The 17,730-nt window shown below is 38.9% G+C and overlaps 1 protein-coding gene across 4 annotated transcripts in view; it reads right to left on the bottom strand.

The window, feature by feature from the left end:
* LOC5576438 (histidine-rich glycoprotein) overlaps positions 1-14,882 on the bottom strand; it is a 47,152-nt gene extending 32,270 nt beyond the window's left edge. The window contains exons 1-2 of one of the 4 annotated variants that reach the window (XR_002500744.1): positions 14,371-14,882; positions 6,099-7,008 (exon numbers count right to left, since the gene is read on the bottom strand). Coding sequence is in view for 2 of the 4 variants with exons in the window: in XM_021846056.1 (XP_021701748.1) it covers positions 6,131-6,937 (807 nt within the window). In the remaining 2 variants the exon portion in view is untranslated. The remainder of the gene's footprint in view (positions 1-6,098; positions 7,009-14,370) is intronic. The other 3 variants (XM_021846056.1, XM_021846055.1, XM_021846058.1) reach the window with 3 other exon arrangements.
* Between the last annotated feature and the right edge of the window lie 2,848 nt (positions 14,883-17,730).

Below are 17,730 nucleotides of genomic sequence, written 5' to 3'. Positions count from 1 at the left end.
TTACCGAATTATTGCGGCTGACTGGTGGCCGTTTGTCACTCCTTGATAGAAATTTCAGATTTATATTGGCCCGCCTTGCAAACCGGTCATCAGCGGTCAATTTAGCGCGAGCATATTTTCCATTCAGACGACAGCATCGTTTTGGTTTGGTGTGTTTCTAGGATTCTAAAAATATGAATCGTTCGGGTTTTTTTTTTTGGGGAAGTGAACAACTGTTTGCACAGCAGTTGTTGTTTTGATTCGGGCGATTTGTACACAATGTCATGTTTTGGGTTTGCTTTCTGGCCGTGCCGTCTGCGGGACTCTGTCTGACTCAGGTCCCAAGACGATATCGAAGCTGGGCTAATGGAAAATACTTGACTCTCCATTAGACGCTATCTGCAGTGGATACAGGAACGAAGAACTACACATCGAACAGTATCAGTGTAGCTAAAGATCGAGTAAGAATGTAGAATGGTTCAAATCCATTTAATCTTTAAACTGATTTTGTGATTTTCGGTCTATGTCCAGATGTCTGGCGATATAGGTATTGATGATGCATTTTTCACCTAAAAAATTTAAATCTTAAACCTAGTCGAATTCTTGTTTGCGTTTTTGAAACAACTTTCGACAGTGCGATTTGCAATTTTTGAATTACGGTTTTTGCTTTTCCTAATTTCTATAGGTATGTGGACATACTTAACTTTTTTTTATGCATTTTCCGTTTCTTCATTTTTCTTTTAAGCATCTTCTGATTGTAGATTTTTAGCAATATCACTATTTTGAATTCAACGTTTGTTGTAAAAACACGCAAAACATTTGTTATTATGTATAACTTACGAAAAAATAATTTAAAAAATAAATACAAAATGTGAAACGTTGATTGTGGAAAAACATAAAATGATCATGTTTCACCTTACACTTAAAGTATATTTAAAACATTTGTTAGTTACAAAATATGCCGAATTATGAAAAGTTACACAATTACACGTCTTTTTACTTCAATTTGTTCATTTAATCCAATTGCAAACTACATGTAATGTCTAGTACTTATCAAAATTTGAATTGAATCTTCTAGAATTTCATCATTTCTAGTACAGGACTATTGCTAACTGAAATAAATCGTTTCATAAATATCGCACTGATTAAATCCCCGTCCAGCTACGACTAAACGGATCAAGCGGGAAAAATAAAGGAAGACTTGTTCGGGAAAACGTGAAATCCCAAGACGCATATTTTCTTTTGACGCGCTAGATTTTGTTGTGCCTTTCTCCGCCTGACCGATTCGGAAATAAATATGGTGTTATTTATAGTATGTTTGTTGTTGAAGCCAACGAATTAGGTTCGTTTAATTTTTTGGCACTTTGGAATAGCCAGACGGGAGGAGGCGTGTTGATTAGTTCAGCTTAATGGGTTGTTCGATGTATATTTGAGCCATCGTGTTCGAATAGAGTATACGGTAATCAATTAGGACGAAGATAAAGGTAACTACATCACAAATTTTAAAGAACATCAAACTGAAAATATTCGTTCAGGGGTTCAGCTTTCAGCTCAGGGAAATTATTTGTTTTCTAAATTTGTGCTCTTGAAAACTCGATATGTGGCTTCGTTACATCAACACCTTAAAGTCAACTGTTCTGAGTTGACTAGAATTGATTACCTGTTCGTCGATTTTGGTGCTAATATTTATCTGAAAATATGCCGTGTGTTCATTTATGTCAGTCATATTCAAAAATAGACATTTCTTTCACTCTTTCCCTGTTTGAAAACCAGAAGCATGACCCTTCCACTCATCAGCCCAAATTACCAACGTCAATTATTTTTCGAAAGCAAACACTGTCTGACCATCGCTCGCTAGGGAAATGATCAATCAATACCCGCCAACGTAATGGAACGGTACTTTGTGATTGTGAGTCGGCAGAGATGTTCAATTGCGTACTCCAACGCGGAACCTTTAATTAGTTTAAAATTGTTTTGAATAACTAGATTAAATGAATGATAAAATTACTACCAACAAATTCATGAAAACATAATAGTTTTATTAGGTTGAGTCTGTCTCTACGCATGACACCTTCAAGCGCAATATTGAACAACAGGCACGAAAGTCCGTCGCCCTGTCGTAGTCCCGCCGAGACTCGAACGAACTGGAGTGTCCGCCCGAGATCTTCACGCAGTTTTGCACACTGTCCATCGTTGCTCTGATCAATCTTGTGAGCTTCCCGAGAATGCTGTTCTCGTACATGATTTTCCATAGCTCTACGCGATCGATACTATCGTATGCCGCCTTGAAATCGATTAACAGCTCGTGGTCAGTTGTTCCGAATTTGGGAAATTTAGGCAGGAGATCTTGAACTCCATTATGGGAATAAAATAAAATAAAAGTCTTCTTCCAAATCGCAAAGAAAAAAGACTGTCGTGTTTTTCCGGAAACTCTAAGAGATCGCTAACCTCTTCTCAAACATCTTGAAGAGAAGAGGCACATTTTTTTTATATATGACGACAAAACTGAACGTTTGTTTGAAGTCGTCTTGAAAGGTTTCTTAAACAGTGTTGTAAGCAATATTGGTAGTAGACACGTTTTCGCTGATATTCGGCAGCGTTTCCCTTAAACATGTTAAATGCATGATTTGAGGAGGTTCTTCTTACGCTAAGGATGTCTGTCCTGTGAATGAAGAGCATGAGATGACCGTACAATTCGTAGTTGCAACTCCGTGATTGGCCAGAATAATCGAAATTGCACAAGATACCAACAGACGGAGCTTGGGAGTAGCTCACCATCTTCAGTGTATAATTGCGAGAATTCAAAATATTATAAAGTCAATAACGGCGCCAGCCAAGTCTTTACGGTCATCGAGGAAGGGAAGGAATGTTAGGACGACATCCATTGTTACTAAAGACCGAGTATACCTCTGCACCTTCATGGTTGTCACGGGAAGGAGTTTTTGTTAGTGGAAGGGGTTCAGAAGCGACACAACCTGTTTCACTTTGGTAAGTGATGCGATAGGTGTAACCTCAATTAAAAAAATATCTTTTCACATAGTCTTCTTCTAATCCATTTTCTGAACAGTAAAATATGTCGCCTCGCGAAAATGAAAACCGAAACTTCTCCAACGATGCAAAACCAAACCGTCCTCACAATTCTATAGATAAACAGTAGAATTCACAAAAAAAAATCATATGAAAATGACTGAAAAATTTAGGGGTCTGTGGTGAATTATTCTTATAGGAGTTCCTAGAAAAAACATTAATTAGTTCAAAATTTCTGGAAAGCAACCTTCGGGATTTTCTTGGTAGAACCAGAATCCTTACAAGGAGAAGGGATATAGTAACTTCAGAGACTCTTCTGGTCAAAAAGAGACTTCCGAGACCTGCTACCAGCCTTCTAACCAGTCATGAATTTAAGCCACTGTGTTAACCGATACGCCGCTTGCCAATTTTCTTTCGCAGCTTCTCCTGGTCTTCGTAACGGAGTCGTTCGAAATGGGCAATGTCCCCCTCGGTAGTCGGTCGCAATTTCTGGAAGAAGCACTTTTCATGATACCACTGGGCTTGCTTCCCATCGTGAAAAGCCGACTGGACCATCGCCTCAAGGTGAAGCTTATCTTTGTCAATCTTGTTTTTGCACAGCTTACATGGGGTCCGACCGCTTTTGGCGTGTTCCGTCACGTACGGTAAGTTCTGAGCATCCATTTTCGTCAATCAATCTCACAAGAACGATTTTATTAGTCCAAACGCGAATATTAAAAAAGACAACAATTTTCAAAAGAAAAATTGAATTTTCACGGCACACAGAGACTGATATAATACTCAACGAACCACGGAAGTAAAGTAAAAAAAATAAAAATATAAAAAAATCAACGTCTGTCCTGTGAAGGAAGTTACCAAAAAGTTTTTATGCGCAAATTGCGGGGCAACCATAAGTTTACCTTTTGGGATTACCCTTCGTGTAAACGAATCATCGAGGCTCGTACCAGAAAGATAGACGGTAACGTTTTTCGTTCCCGGAATTTCCCTGGCAAAATCTTCAACAATGCTCATCTTTCAGTAAAGGATCGCTTTCTTAAGAATCATACCCATATGGTAAATTATAATCATGCTCATTCATGAGCTTATTTTCTTCCGTCGGGTAGCCGTTCGAATCCCAAGGAGCCGATATTGTAGTAGGCAGTTCAAATTGTCTTCCTAGTAATAACTGTTCTAATTGTTTCAAATCATGTGGAGAAACCCCTGCCGCCGCAAGAAACTCCTACACCGTCTCTCCATTAACAGATATTCCTAACGAAAAATCATCATAAAATACACATACTTCTAGTGAAATGGCTGCTTCTGATTTAGATTTTTCAAACGAACAATTGAATTAAATGATTGATGCAATGTTCAAAGCCGGATAAATCAGTCCAAATTGGTGTAAAATTCATTAATTAAATTGTTATCGGATTACGTTTCTCTAGTGGATCCAATTATTTTTAAATATTGTAAATTTAGATGCTCGTTCTTTAAATAGTTAAGAGGACAAGCTGTTTAATATTTTAACAGCTTATAACATACATAATGTAGTTATTATTGAAAATTATATGAAACCTGGGTCCAAACTCGAAAGAGATCTTAACTTTTTTTGTTTATCGTAATGATCGACTTGGTGTGGCATGTGGGGGAGTTGCTTTCATCATTCATCAACTCTTTCATCATTCATAAAGTTTTTGAAACTTTGGGTGTTTCTGTTGAAATACAGCTTGGTAAATATACTTTCATAGCTGCCTATTTGCCTTTTCAATGCTCTGGGCAGCAAATTAATTTGCTCCAAACTGACTTGCGAAAATTGACTCGCAATAAGTCAAAATTTGTTGTCATTGGTGACTTTAATGCCAAACATTCATGGAAATTCTCAAAGTAATTCCAACGGCAGAATTTTATTTGATGAGTGCTCTTCAGGATATTTCTCAATTCAATACCCTGATAGCCCTACATGTTTTTCCTCTTCTAGAAATTCATCTACGATTGACTTGGTCTTAACTGACTCTAGTCATCTTTGTAGCCAATTAGTTACTCATGCTGATTTTGATTCTGATCATGTCCCTGTTACATTTCAAATATCCCATGAAGCAATTCTCAATCCTATCAGCTCCACTTTCAATTATTTTCAAACCGACTGGAATATATATGAAACGTATATTGACTCTAATCTTGATGTTAACATTTCATTACAAACAAAACTTGATATTGACAATGCTCTTGAAACTTTAACAAATTCCATTGTTAGATCCGTCTTAAAACGTGAGGAGAAGGCAATTTCAACGCACTCGCGATCCTGCTATGAAAATTCTATGGCAGGATTTGCAGAAAGAAATCAACAAACGTTTTGCACAATTAAGAAACAAAAATTTTGAAAATAAGATTTCTCAATTGGACCCTGGCTCCATGCCCTTTTGGAAATTATCTAAAATTTTGAAAAAAAAAAAACCTCAAAAGACAATTTCGGCATTAGAAGAGGACAACAACAAAAAATATTAGCTAATTACGCAAAAGCTCAAAATAGCTATGTAGTTTGAAAGCGCGTACAATTTCAATTTAGGTTTTACAATTGGACTATTGAAAATCAAGTAACTCAGGACTTCGAAAACATTCTCAATCAAGAGAACGTTTTCGAAAATTCCTGGGAAACTTTTTTGGAAGAAGTGAGAACTATTATTAAAACATATTCAAAAATATGAAAGCTCTTGGCGATGATGGATTTTTTTACATTCTCATCTAAAAATTTCCAGAAAGTTGCTTATCATTCTTGGTTTATATATTAAACAAATGTTTTCAGTTGGAATGTTTAATGACAAATGAAAAAATGCCAAGGTGTACCAATTTTAAAACCGGGCAGAAATCCTGCAGCAAATGTCGTACAAAATTATTAATAATTTGAAACAAAAATATTGTCAATCTTTTTTTATCTTATGAGCGGGTGAACTAAATCCATCTGAAAAAAATCTGAACATCGGCGACAAACTAACATAACAACATGTTACAATACGTTAAAAAATATGAGATAAATGTAATGTTTAAAATCATACTAATAAAAAACTAAAAAAAAAAACTATGCTATACACGCTATTCACCACTTTAACACTTACCACGTAAGCACAACAAATACTCCACAAGCGCGCTAGACAAACGTCGAACCGATATCGTCCCGTTGTCCTAAATGCGCAATTCTTGCATGCAGCTCCCGCATCTTGGCCGCAAAAACGTCCATCCGTTGATCCAACTCCTCATAAATCGCATCCTGGCTCATGCTCTGATTCCTTATCTGCTCATCCAGCTTCGTTTCGCTCGTATCCATTTTTCGCTGCAATTCCAGTATCAAATTTGTCATCTCCTGTAACTTCCGACTGGTTGTAGATTCTAGTTTCTTCACCGCGTGTCCACATTCGCGTTCGTGTTGCTGTTCCACCTGATTCAGTCGACACTCCAAACCATTTAGGCGATCTCTGTTCTCCGCTGCCAGCTGATCCAACTGCGCTTCGATGGCAATAATTCGACTCTCGATACTCAACGATGCCCCGGTCGGAAGTTGGCCGGTTTTGATTTTCTTCTTAACGGTTTCGCTCACGTTCACTTTCAATGCGTTAATCTGCTTCAATAGATCATTTTTACAACCCGTTAATTCACTTTTCAGGGATTTTATCTCGTCCGCCTGTTGGGCGAGTCGTTTCTCAGCTGATTTGGCCGAGCTAGATTTACTGCTGTTGGCACGTTCGTACTCCTCACTCAACCTCTGTTGCTCCTGTAAGCTCTTTAGCGCCTTCAACTCACTGCTCAGTTCACCGTACGCGTACTGGGTCGCCGTTAAATTCTTACGCACATTATTTAACTCGTTACTTATTTTATGAATGTCAGCTGCCGTGTATGTCGTCTTGTGGCGGCTGAAATACGACAGCCAGCCAGTGTTTTCGTATTCTTCGGGCTGCATGTCTGATGAAGAAGGCGGAAAATTCTTGACACGCTTGTTTCGACAGCCCAGATCACACTGCGTTGATCCAACTAACAAATTAACCCAGATACCTTCACTCCTCCAATCCGACCAGGCAGATTGCTCTCAAGGCACAGTGCTTCATGAGGCCGTAATTCGCGATCGAAATTGATTTGCCCTGGTTAGTTTTAGAAGTATGATATCTTCTGAGAAGTTGTTCGGGATATAGAGAACCTTTTTAAGAGAATTTCATTGTTGTGATTAATCACTGTCAGATATATATTTTAACTTTTTCAAAAAAGTACAACAATGGTGTCATCAACAAAGTTGTAGATAATTTAATTACATGAAAACATACATAACACAGCTTTAGCTCTATCTAAATATTCCTTTGGATCACTTGATCAAATCGGGTAAAATAGAACTTTTTTGGGACATGCCTTGTTATCTATATTCTTATTTGCAATGACAATTCAAATATTCAAATATTGATATTCAAGTATTATAAATGAAGAGTATTGGACCATTTAATGTGTATCGGATAATAATTTTTGGTTACCTATGACTCTTCTTGTTCAATTATACATGAATGACCATTTTGATTTTTTTTATGACCGAAATAACCTAGGAATGACCACCGGTAAATCCGTATTGTATTATATGATCACATGCGATGGCTCAATGTTTATTTTAAATACAAATAACTATCCTAGTTCAATTATAGATATACGTCCTTAGGTTTTTTTTGACCACCGAAAAACCAAGGAATAACCACCGGAAACACCCGTATTGTGGGACATTTCAGCTTTTGTAACAAAACTAGGGATGCGACGGCTCAAACTGCAAAGCCGTCGAATGCCCAGTTTTGGTACAAAAACTAATACGGGCTCACAATACGGGTTTCTCTGGTGGTCATTCCTTTGCATTGCGTTGCTTTGATCGACAAATTAAGGAGCAGGAGAATGCACACTCCTCTTTTCCCAATCCAACAATGCTTTGATTTGCTCCTATCATTCAGTGAAAATCTGCATATATATATATATATTTTAAACCAGTAAATTTGTATGGTTACTTCTCTTTTTTTTGTGAGTTTGTTTTTCTAAAAAAAACTGTTGGCTTCGTTTTAATCGCCAGGCTTCAAATGAAATTCAAATCATATTTACTAACATCGAAGTTATCCTTTCAAGCACTAGCATAAAAACCAACTCGATGTATTATGTTGAAAATTGTGACTGTTACATCCATGAAAATTTTATAAGCAGACTCAATTCATGAAAAAAAACCTTCGAAAAATTCTTTGTTTACTATAGCTTATAATCATTTTTAGAAAAAAACATATCGTCAAAATCATATACATTTTATCAACAACTATTTTATTTCGGAAAACAACAAACCATCGAATTGTAACTAGGTATCTAGTTTACTTATTGCTTACAATGATATTCTTCTTCTTGGCATTACATCCTCATTGAGACAGAGCCAGCTTTTCGGCATAGTGTTCAATGAGCATTTCCACTGTTATTAAATGAGAGCTTTCTTTGCCAAAGTTGCAATTTTCGCAATTATATCGTGTGGTAGGTACGATGAGTACGATGATATTTTCCATTACCTGAACCGACCGGGAATCAAACCCAGACACCTTTAGTATGGCTTTGCTTTGTAACCGCGGACTCTAACCACTCAGCTAACGAAGGTCTCTGGTTAGAATGATAAGACAAGTAAATTGTGCGAAGGTTTTTGTTTGAAAATAGATGGTCCATCCTTTTTTTTTAATAAAACTCCCCGGGAAATACGGAAATCCCGGAAAATACGGGAATCCCGGGAAACAAAATCATTTCCCGGGAAACGGGAAACCCGGGAAATATTCCCAGGATTGCAAACTCTACGTAGGAGGCAGTGTGCGTTATCGCCGGAATGATCCCCATCTGCATCACTCTGGCTGAGGACATTGCAAACTACCAGCAAAGGAACACTAGGAAAGTGTGGAATACCATGAGATTGGATACAATTTCCAAGTTGCAGCAGTTAAGTACTGGTAATTGAAGGACTCAAGTGAATTCTAATTACTAAATAAATTTTCTAGCTTGATTCGGTTTTGCTGCTAGTACAAAGCCCCCTTTTTTTCAGTTCAGTCGCAACAGTCGATCGGTGCAGACGAGTAAATGTGTTCGATCTTCTAATCTCTTTGTGTGCCTTCAGCTTGTGATGCGTAGGTAGTCAAAATCAAGTGCCGTTGATTTCGTTTTGTTCTCGGACGCGCAAATTGTCGGTCGTTTGTGGTGCATAATATTCACCATGAATGCCGGTGAGATGTTTGTGAACACGGTTCAATTCCGTTTCCCAGTGGGTAGTCCACGACCCTCCTGGGTGGAAATTGCCAACTTTCTGAAACAGTTGGATACGGATCTGATGCTGATGGAATCAGCTTATAAAACGGCACACAACCGGTCGCTGTTCATAAAGTTTGTCTCTTTCAAGGCAATGGAGGATTCGTTGAGAAAAAATGCGGAACCACGGAAATTTGCTTACTCAAACGGTAAATTTGTAGAAGTCCGGATGTCAATCGCGGGGGCCAACATGTGGTATGTCCGTATTTTTGACCTTCCACCGGAGCTAAACGATGACCGATTAACATTGGTGCTGGGAGAATTCGGAAAAATTGATCGTGTGATCCGAGAAAAGTTTCCCACGGAACTAGGTCTCGATCACATGTACACTGGAGTACGAGGAGTGTACATGGAGGTCGAGAAAAGAATTCCACCGACAATAGAGGTTGTCGGCCTGAAAGGAAGAGTGTTTTATGAGGAGCTCAAAGATATTTGCTTATTGTGCCAAGCGGAGGGACACCGGATGAATTCGTGCCCTCAACGTCGAACTCGGAAGAATGCTCAGCAAAAGGAACGACAGGAAAAGCCGGAGGATCGTTCTTATGCTGGTGTTGTGGCAGGAAAGGCCGCTGTGCCTGTTGAGCAGGTGTCATTGGATGAGACGGACAACGAAGTTATTGAAGTCTTAGAAGAAGAACTCATCGACCAGGAATCAAATGCTTCAGATACAGAACAGGATCCCCCCTAAACTAATGTGCAAGGAAGCAGGAGGTGTTACGAGCTAACGGCGGAAAAAGTGGAAATAGCGGCCAAGGCTATCCAAGAGTTGATGGGAAACCCACATGCCAACCAGCGACGAGCTCAATCTGCGGCTTCCCATTCAAGTTCTGGTTCCGGATCAGGTTCACGTCCGAAGAAAAAGTGTGCGCGTAAAGTTTTTTACTAGATATTATTGAGTTTTTTATTTTTGAATATCTTGTTTAACTAATTGTTAAAAATGAGGTCGGCTCCATAAAGTTTTTCATTAAACAAATGAGCCTAATAAATAAAACATTGGTAAAAAAAAGCCCCTTTTTTCTAGCATTTTTCTGGGACTAAACTAAAAGCGAAACAAGGATGGGACTAGCGTTCCTTTGCATGGTCAAATATCAGTAGTACCGATTTGGTTCCTCAGTAATAAAATAGATTATGTTTGCTAAGGGGCGCGCCTTCGCTGAGATGTAATTCTCCATGAAGGGTGTAAATAACTGGACCTTTTCATCGCATTCGATTTTTATCAATGTCTGAGGAATCAAAACAAGAACTGTACAGAAATCGATGCTTCATTACCTATCAATGGAAATGGAGTAATGCAACATGCACTATACACTAAGGATACGGGCAATGCCACAATAGATCTAAATAATGGTCACAGTGGCGCATCCGAACAGAGAGAAAAAAACCGTAAGCGTCCAAAATCTGAACAACATCGTTCAGAACATGTGCTATCATGAAAGCACTTGGTGTGCGGTGAACAGAGGGATAACGCAGATTATGTCGTTGCTACAAAAGAGATGACGTGAAAACCAGAGAGCTTGCTATTGAAGTAGGCTAGATCGTCCGTTGGGGACTAGTCCAAGTAGAGCGGGCATAGCGTAGTATCGATAATAAGTCGTCAGGGCACCTGCAAACCGGAAGTCATCCTTCAACCAGAATTGCAGAACCGACCCTGAAACTTAGCCGACCAACGTCGAGTCAGAGTAGACTGACCACCGGTGCTAGCTGAATAATTCGTGAAACAGCACCGGCAAATGGTCGTCGGGGCGTCTGTGAACCGAAATTTTCCCTCCACCGGAATCGCAGGACCAACCTCGGCATCTGCCTGACCAGCTTCGGACTAGGCTGAGTCGACCGTTGGGGACTAGTTGAGTAGATCGCGTTGTGGCACCGGAAATAATTGTCGGGGCGTTTGTGAACCGGAATTTTCCCTCCATCGGAATCACGGGACCGACCTCGGAGGATTTGCCCAGATAGCATCGCTTCGGGAGATCTTCTGCCGCCGGAGAAATCTTCGTTGGAGTAGGATAGATCCACCTCTGGGGACTACTCTGAGTAGTACGTAGAGTATCACCGGCGTGAGTCGTCGGAGCGCCAGTAAACCGTAAGTCATCCTCCAACCGAAAACACTGGACTGATCTCGGCATCCAACTGGACAACCATGAGAGCTCGAACATCAGCAGCAGAAAACGAGTCGTCATAGAGCAACGAAATGTACATGAACGTCTAGTAGAATTTCAACAGAGCTTTGTCACGAGGCCAGCCCAAGGGAAGTAGGCGTCGTCGCACAGAAAGCTGCCCAAAGCCCCGGCGAGATCTTCAACCGCCAATAGGACAAAACGAGTAGTCGCAGAGACACCGTCGAAATATCGTAGTGATCAGCGTTTTTGACGACATTAAGCTCCAACAGCGAACTAGCAGAACAGCTAGAGGCTAAGACTGACGAAGTGCATGAGTACAGAATTACATGAGCACATTCCGGTCTCGTCCTGGGCCATGCCGATCACGGCAAAAAGGAAGACGCCTGTCTACAGAACCTGAACCAGCTTCAATTGCTAGAAGCAAGTCGAGTCTAGTACACGACACTGAAAACAACCTTACAGTTGTGGTCAAAATACGCGTATCTGTCAAAGGATACAAACTCCAGCGGAATTACATGGCATAGTACTAAATTCGGTACCGCCAGCAATAACCCAAAGCAGCCTCGTTGTAATTTTCAGGTCACACGGTAGTGCAGGATCAGCCGCGTGGGCCAACGTGATCAGAGGAGAAAAGGTAGCTGCAGCAGCGAGTACAGGATCCCTAATCTTCTTGCTCACACGCCATACAAATGTTAAACCCACACGCCACACAAGGGCCAATAAAAAGATAAATATGCGAATAATTCTTGATTTTCATACTTAGTTCGCAAACCCCCAACAGATACCCAGTAACATGCCGAACCTGCGACCCAGTTCATAGGTGGTCTCATGCTAATGAGGTAGTTTACCGGGAGTGGTTGGAAGCCACTACCCTTTTTTTACTTTAATTCGCCTTTTGTGCTAATATAGGGCTTTTATATAGCTAACATGCCCTATTCTAGCCGTATAACAGCCCTAAAAGGCGAATTAGCGGGCTAGTGGTTACTTGGGTATAGCTAACTGTGGGGGTTCCCAATGGAATCTACGAGGGAGGGGGGTGTATCATATGCTAAAAAAGACAGGAAAACTGAGCCGTCGAATGCCTTGCATTGGTAGAGAAACTACAGGATGTACAGGTCTGCCAACTTTTCAAATGTTCGGCCGACAATGCTCATATTATCCGCGAAGCAAATAAATTGACTGGATCTCGTTAAAATCGTACCTCGGCTGTTAAGCCCGGCTCTCTGCATGACACCTTTTTCGACTGAAACCTTCACAAAATTTTGCACACCTTTCATTGTCGCTCTTATCAGTCTCGTGAGCTTCCCGGGAAAGCTGTTCTCGTCCATGACTTTCCATAGCTCTTAGCTCTTAGAATGGTGATCGATCGAAAGTTCTCACAATCTACCTTGTTACCCATCTACAGATGGGGCATATTACCGCTTCCTTTCACTCTTTCGGTAGCTGTTCTGGTTCATAGAATGTGCCTATCAGCCGGTGCAGACAAGTGACCAGCCCCTCCGGGCCCTTCTTAATGAGTTCAGCTCCGATACCATCCTTACCAGCAGCTTTATTGTTCTTGAGCTGGTGGATGGCTCAAATTGGGGGCTGGTTAGTTTCCATCTTCCGCAGTACTGACGAAGGCATTTCCTCTATTGTCCTAAAAAAAAAAATTACGTTTTTCTTGAGACCAGCACAGCTATTCCATCTTCTCGCACTCCGTCTCCTCTAGGCGGCGTTTTCACTCCCGAAAGAGACGGGTCCGAACATTGTTAACGACGGAGAGTTTTAGGCGCAGTTCAATCATCACCAGATAGTGGTCAGAGTCGATGTTAGTGCCACGATAGGTCATGACGTTGATAATGTCGAAGAAGTGTCCATCAATCAGAACATGGTCGATTTGTGATTCTTTCTGTTGTGGTGATCTTCAGGTGTCTCGGTATGCAAGGCTCTGCTGGAAGTAGGTGCTACGAATGGCCATATTCTTGGAGGCGAAACCAATTAGTTGTATGCCGTTTTCGTTTCGTCAGAGTTTTAGAAGTCAAAGGAAATAGCCCAGCGTAAGATACCACGGATTCAATAGCTATTTTTTTTTCAAATGCTAGCATAAAATTTTGCCCCTGTAAATATTGAAGGAATGTAAAACAGTCTATTTTTCAAAGTCAAGTCTAGTATACGACACTGAAGACGGCCTTACAGTTGAGGTTGAATTACGCGTATCTGTCGAAAGATGCAAACTCGAGTGGAATTAAATGGTATAGTACTAAATTCGGTTTTCAATCTACTTATTGTTCAGTACTAAATATTACATAAAGCTGGAATTATATGAGATACATTTTCCAAGTCTTCCGAAGAAATGTGTTTTTATTGATACAAACAACTTTGTAGAACACAAGAAAAAACATCTTTGAAATATTCAAACTGCGATATAATTTTAAAAACATATTTTTAAGGGGTCACTTTCAAAACCCATATACAGTCATCTCTCCTTTACTCGATATTGAAGGGACCATCGAGTTAGGGAGGTATCGAGTTACAGAACACAAAACCAATGCAACTGCGATCCAAGGGACCATCGAGTTAGCCATGAAAACCAACTTTTACTATGGTTCTCTAACTCGATATCGAGATACGGAATATCGAGTAAGGGAGAGTTGACTGTATTTCAATAAATATAGATCTATGTAATTTTTTACAACTTTGTCGAGGACATCACTGCTGTGTCTTCAATTTTGTAAAAAAATTCTATCTTACAGCATAACAACAATACTTTCTTAAGAAGGTTCTCTATATCCCGAAGAACTTATCACAAGACATCATATATCTAAACTAATTTTTCGTCGGCAAAACAATTTCGTTCACGAATTCATGCCTCAAAAAGCACTGTGCAGCAGGGAAAATCTTTTTCAGCACTTTTCGCCTTTCCACTTCAGAACAACAACACACTCACTTCGGCAATCTGCAACCAGGAAAAACCCCGACCAAGCACGAAACCTTCACGCCGGTGAAACACCCAGAAGAGCTAATAAACTAATTAAGTAGATAATCTTCTTCACTCCAGACTTGTAACGACTGGTTCAACACACGTAACTCCGACCACCAAGATTCAAACAAGTGCGAAAAATCTCTCTCTTTGCTCGCTGCAGTGTTCGTTTGAATTTACCGCGATAACTTCAAAAGTGCGCGCGCGATTTCGAATGAGTGCCGCTGGGCGCGTTACGAAGTTGCCACGAGCTAATTTACGTGCTCCAAACTAGATTAAAAATAAATCTTGGCACGACAGACTAACTATGATGCCGATGCTTATGCTATGCTTAAGTCGTTAAAAAAATGAGGCGCGTAGCGCAGCATCTTCTATCTGAAATTAAAGATTTTCCCGACGTCGTTTTCAAAGATTCATCTGGCGCGTTTGCGAAGCTACTGAAGCGAAACTATACGATGCGATGCGATGCTGGTACAAATGATTGAGATGTTCGCACCAGTGCGACCGATACCCCCGCGCGCGTGTGGCCGTGGCGAAAGTGAGAATTTGGAAAATTTACAGTCGAACCACAGTATGCACGGTAGCTTCCAGCTATTCGCGATGACGAAGGTAATTACCACAGTTGACCCTATGAGTGAAGCTCCGATTTACATGGCAAAGCATAGGAATCCAATCTTCAAATGCTTCTAAAATAATCAAAGCATAATTTAATTAAATTGAATTACGGGGTTAGTCTTATGGTAAGCTATGGAGTCCGCAGAATATTGAGGAAAAAAAAAATAAAAATCAAAATAATGTGTCTATAATGTAGCCCATCAAAAGTTTATCAACATGTACTGAAAAGATTTTAAAAAGCTATTGTAGTTAGTTAATTTTATATAAGCATTTAAAATTTCACTTCCTATACCTTGCTGGGTAAAATTTTCGACGCTTCACCATCGACCATCATTGATTTCAACCAAATTTCAGTCAAATGGGGGAACTTACATATTCTCGGCAGTCTAAGCCGATGCCGCACTTCTTTTGTAATTTTCTCGGACATCAGCAGACAAATTACGTGTTTATCTGTTCACATTTATGCGCTGATCAATCCTCTATCGATTCACACAATAGAAATAATAAACCATAGAAGAATAATGTCGCTGGTGTTCCCTTTGTTCTCGCTCAGAAACATATTGGGTACATAAGTGTCAAACTGCATACATTTTCGCGTTGACATTTATAGCCCCGCCTATCTCCGCCAGCAAAAGATGTTCCTACTGCGACGCCAGCGACATTCTTCTTCTATGGTTTAATACTTCTATTATTCACACCGACAGATCTGCTAAAATATTTTTGGAAACGTTTTTACAACGCTGCGAACATCTCTTGTCAGTGTGACTATTGACTCATTCTCTTCGGCAACTTTTCCATAACAACTGCAACATTTTGAGGCGTGTTTATTTGAATTGATGACATCTCTGGCGAAATTGTTTGTTCCGTCTCGGAAATCTCGTCAACGGGAAGTTGACAGAACAAACAATCATCTCAATGTTTTCATTGGTGTGTTTTGATATAAAAATACTGTGTATTTGGCGTTTGAAATTTGATTGCTGATAATAGTCGCATGGTGCCGAAGCCGTCTCCCTTTTATTAACTTAAAAAATGCAGAAAGTCAAATTGTTATGCCAATCGGACCACCTTTAGGGCCACAAAACCACCCCCAGAATCCTAAAATTTACAAAAACCCATAATTTTGTTAACATTCTTCAATTTATATCTTTATGTCTACTAGACATAGAGTGTTTATCAGACATTCAACAGTCAAAAGACGGATTTCACGCCAACTCGACAAAGGGATTGGCAGTACCCCTTCAGAATTCAATGAAACTTTCTGGGTGTGAAGACTATGTGAAACTAAGATACTTCACATACTTTGTTTTTTTCAAAATCGATCCAGACTAACATTTGGAAAGGGTCAAAGTTTTTTTTTTTACTTTTTTTATTAACCCTCATAACTCGAAAACGATAAGACCTACAAAAAAGTGTTGTATGGGGGACTATCGTGAAATTTCCTGACGTTTTAGAGAAAAAAAAATTGAAAAAATAAAAACACATTTTTATACTGAAAAAGAAATATTCAAAATTTTAAAGTCGATTTAAAAATAAAGGCCATTTCAGATTTTGATCATCCTTAAGCAAAAAGTTTCGTAATTAAATTTACTAAAAGTCGTCCATACATTGCAAATTGGGCATATTTTAGGGAAAAAAGTTTTTCTAACATCGATTTTTTTAAGTCCAAAATGAATTTTTTATTTTATTTTTATTTCGCTTTATATAGTCTAGTATGATCATATTTTCAAGTGATAAATGAGTTTTAATCACAAAATAGATCATATTTGTTTTATTGCGAGTAGTTAAAAGAAATAAAACGGAATTATAGTTTTTCTAAATTAAATTCAATTGATCTCGCACCAAACCGCTTATGAGAAAATCAACTCCGTCTAACAATCCGATGGGTTTTTTATGGTTGGAAAGATATCACAATAATATTAAATTTAATTACGAAACTTTTTGCTTAAGGATTATCAAAATCTGAAGTTTTTTTTTAAATCAACTTTAAAGTTTTGAATATTTTTTTTCAGTGTAGAAAATGTTTTTTATTTTTCAATTTTTTTTTTCTAAAACGTCAGGAAATTTCACGACAGTCCCCCATATAACATAATTGTAGGTCTTACCGTTTTTGAGTTATACTAGTTTATAAAAAAAGCAAAAAAAACTTTGACCCTTTCCAAATGTTAGTCTAGATCGATTTTGAAAAAACAAAATATGCAAACATACATACTTTTGACATCCAGAAAGTTTCATTGAATTCTGAAGGGGTGCTGCCAATCGCGTGTCGAGTTGGCGTGAAATCCGTCAAAAACACTTGACTTCTCGAGGTGTTTTGAGACAATCTTGAGAAATTGCGATTTCACATAAAAAAGGCCAAGTTTTCCATTCAAAACTGCAAGCAATTTTGGATTCTGACAAATAATTTATTGCTCAGAGCAAGGTATTCTAGGCTGATTGAGAAATAAATAATAAACAATAAAAAAATCACAACAGTGTTACTAAATTACCTTTTTCTAAAATAAATGTTATAAATAATTTCGAACCAAAGAAGCATAAAACAAATTAAAAGCGTACATCTTCAAAAAAAAAAATTAAACGTTGTGGCAGCTATGAAAAACAGTGTTAAGAGGCTTCCATTAAAAAATTGCCCAGAAATTTAAGAAAATCATAACTTTGTAACGAACAAATCGAATATTGATTATCTCTTACCATTTTGAATGTTTTTAAGAGAAA

The sequence above is a fragment of the Aedes aegypti genome, chromosome 2, assembly GCF_002204515.2.
Source record: "Aedes aegypti strain LVP_AGWG chromosome 2, AaegL5.0 Primary Assembly, whole genome shotgun sequence".
Classification (NCBI taxonomy): domain Eukaryota; kingdom Metazoa; phylum Arthropoda; class Insecta; order Diptera; family Culicidae; genus Aedes; species Aedes aegypti.
This window is presented reverse-complemented; position numbering and strand designations above follow the sequence as displayed.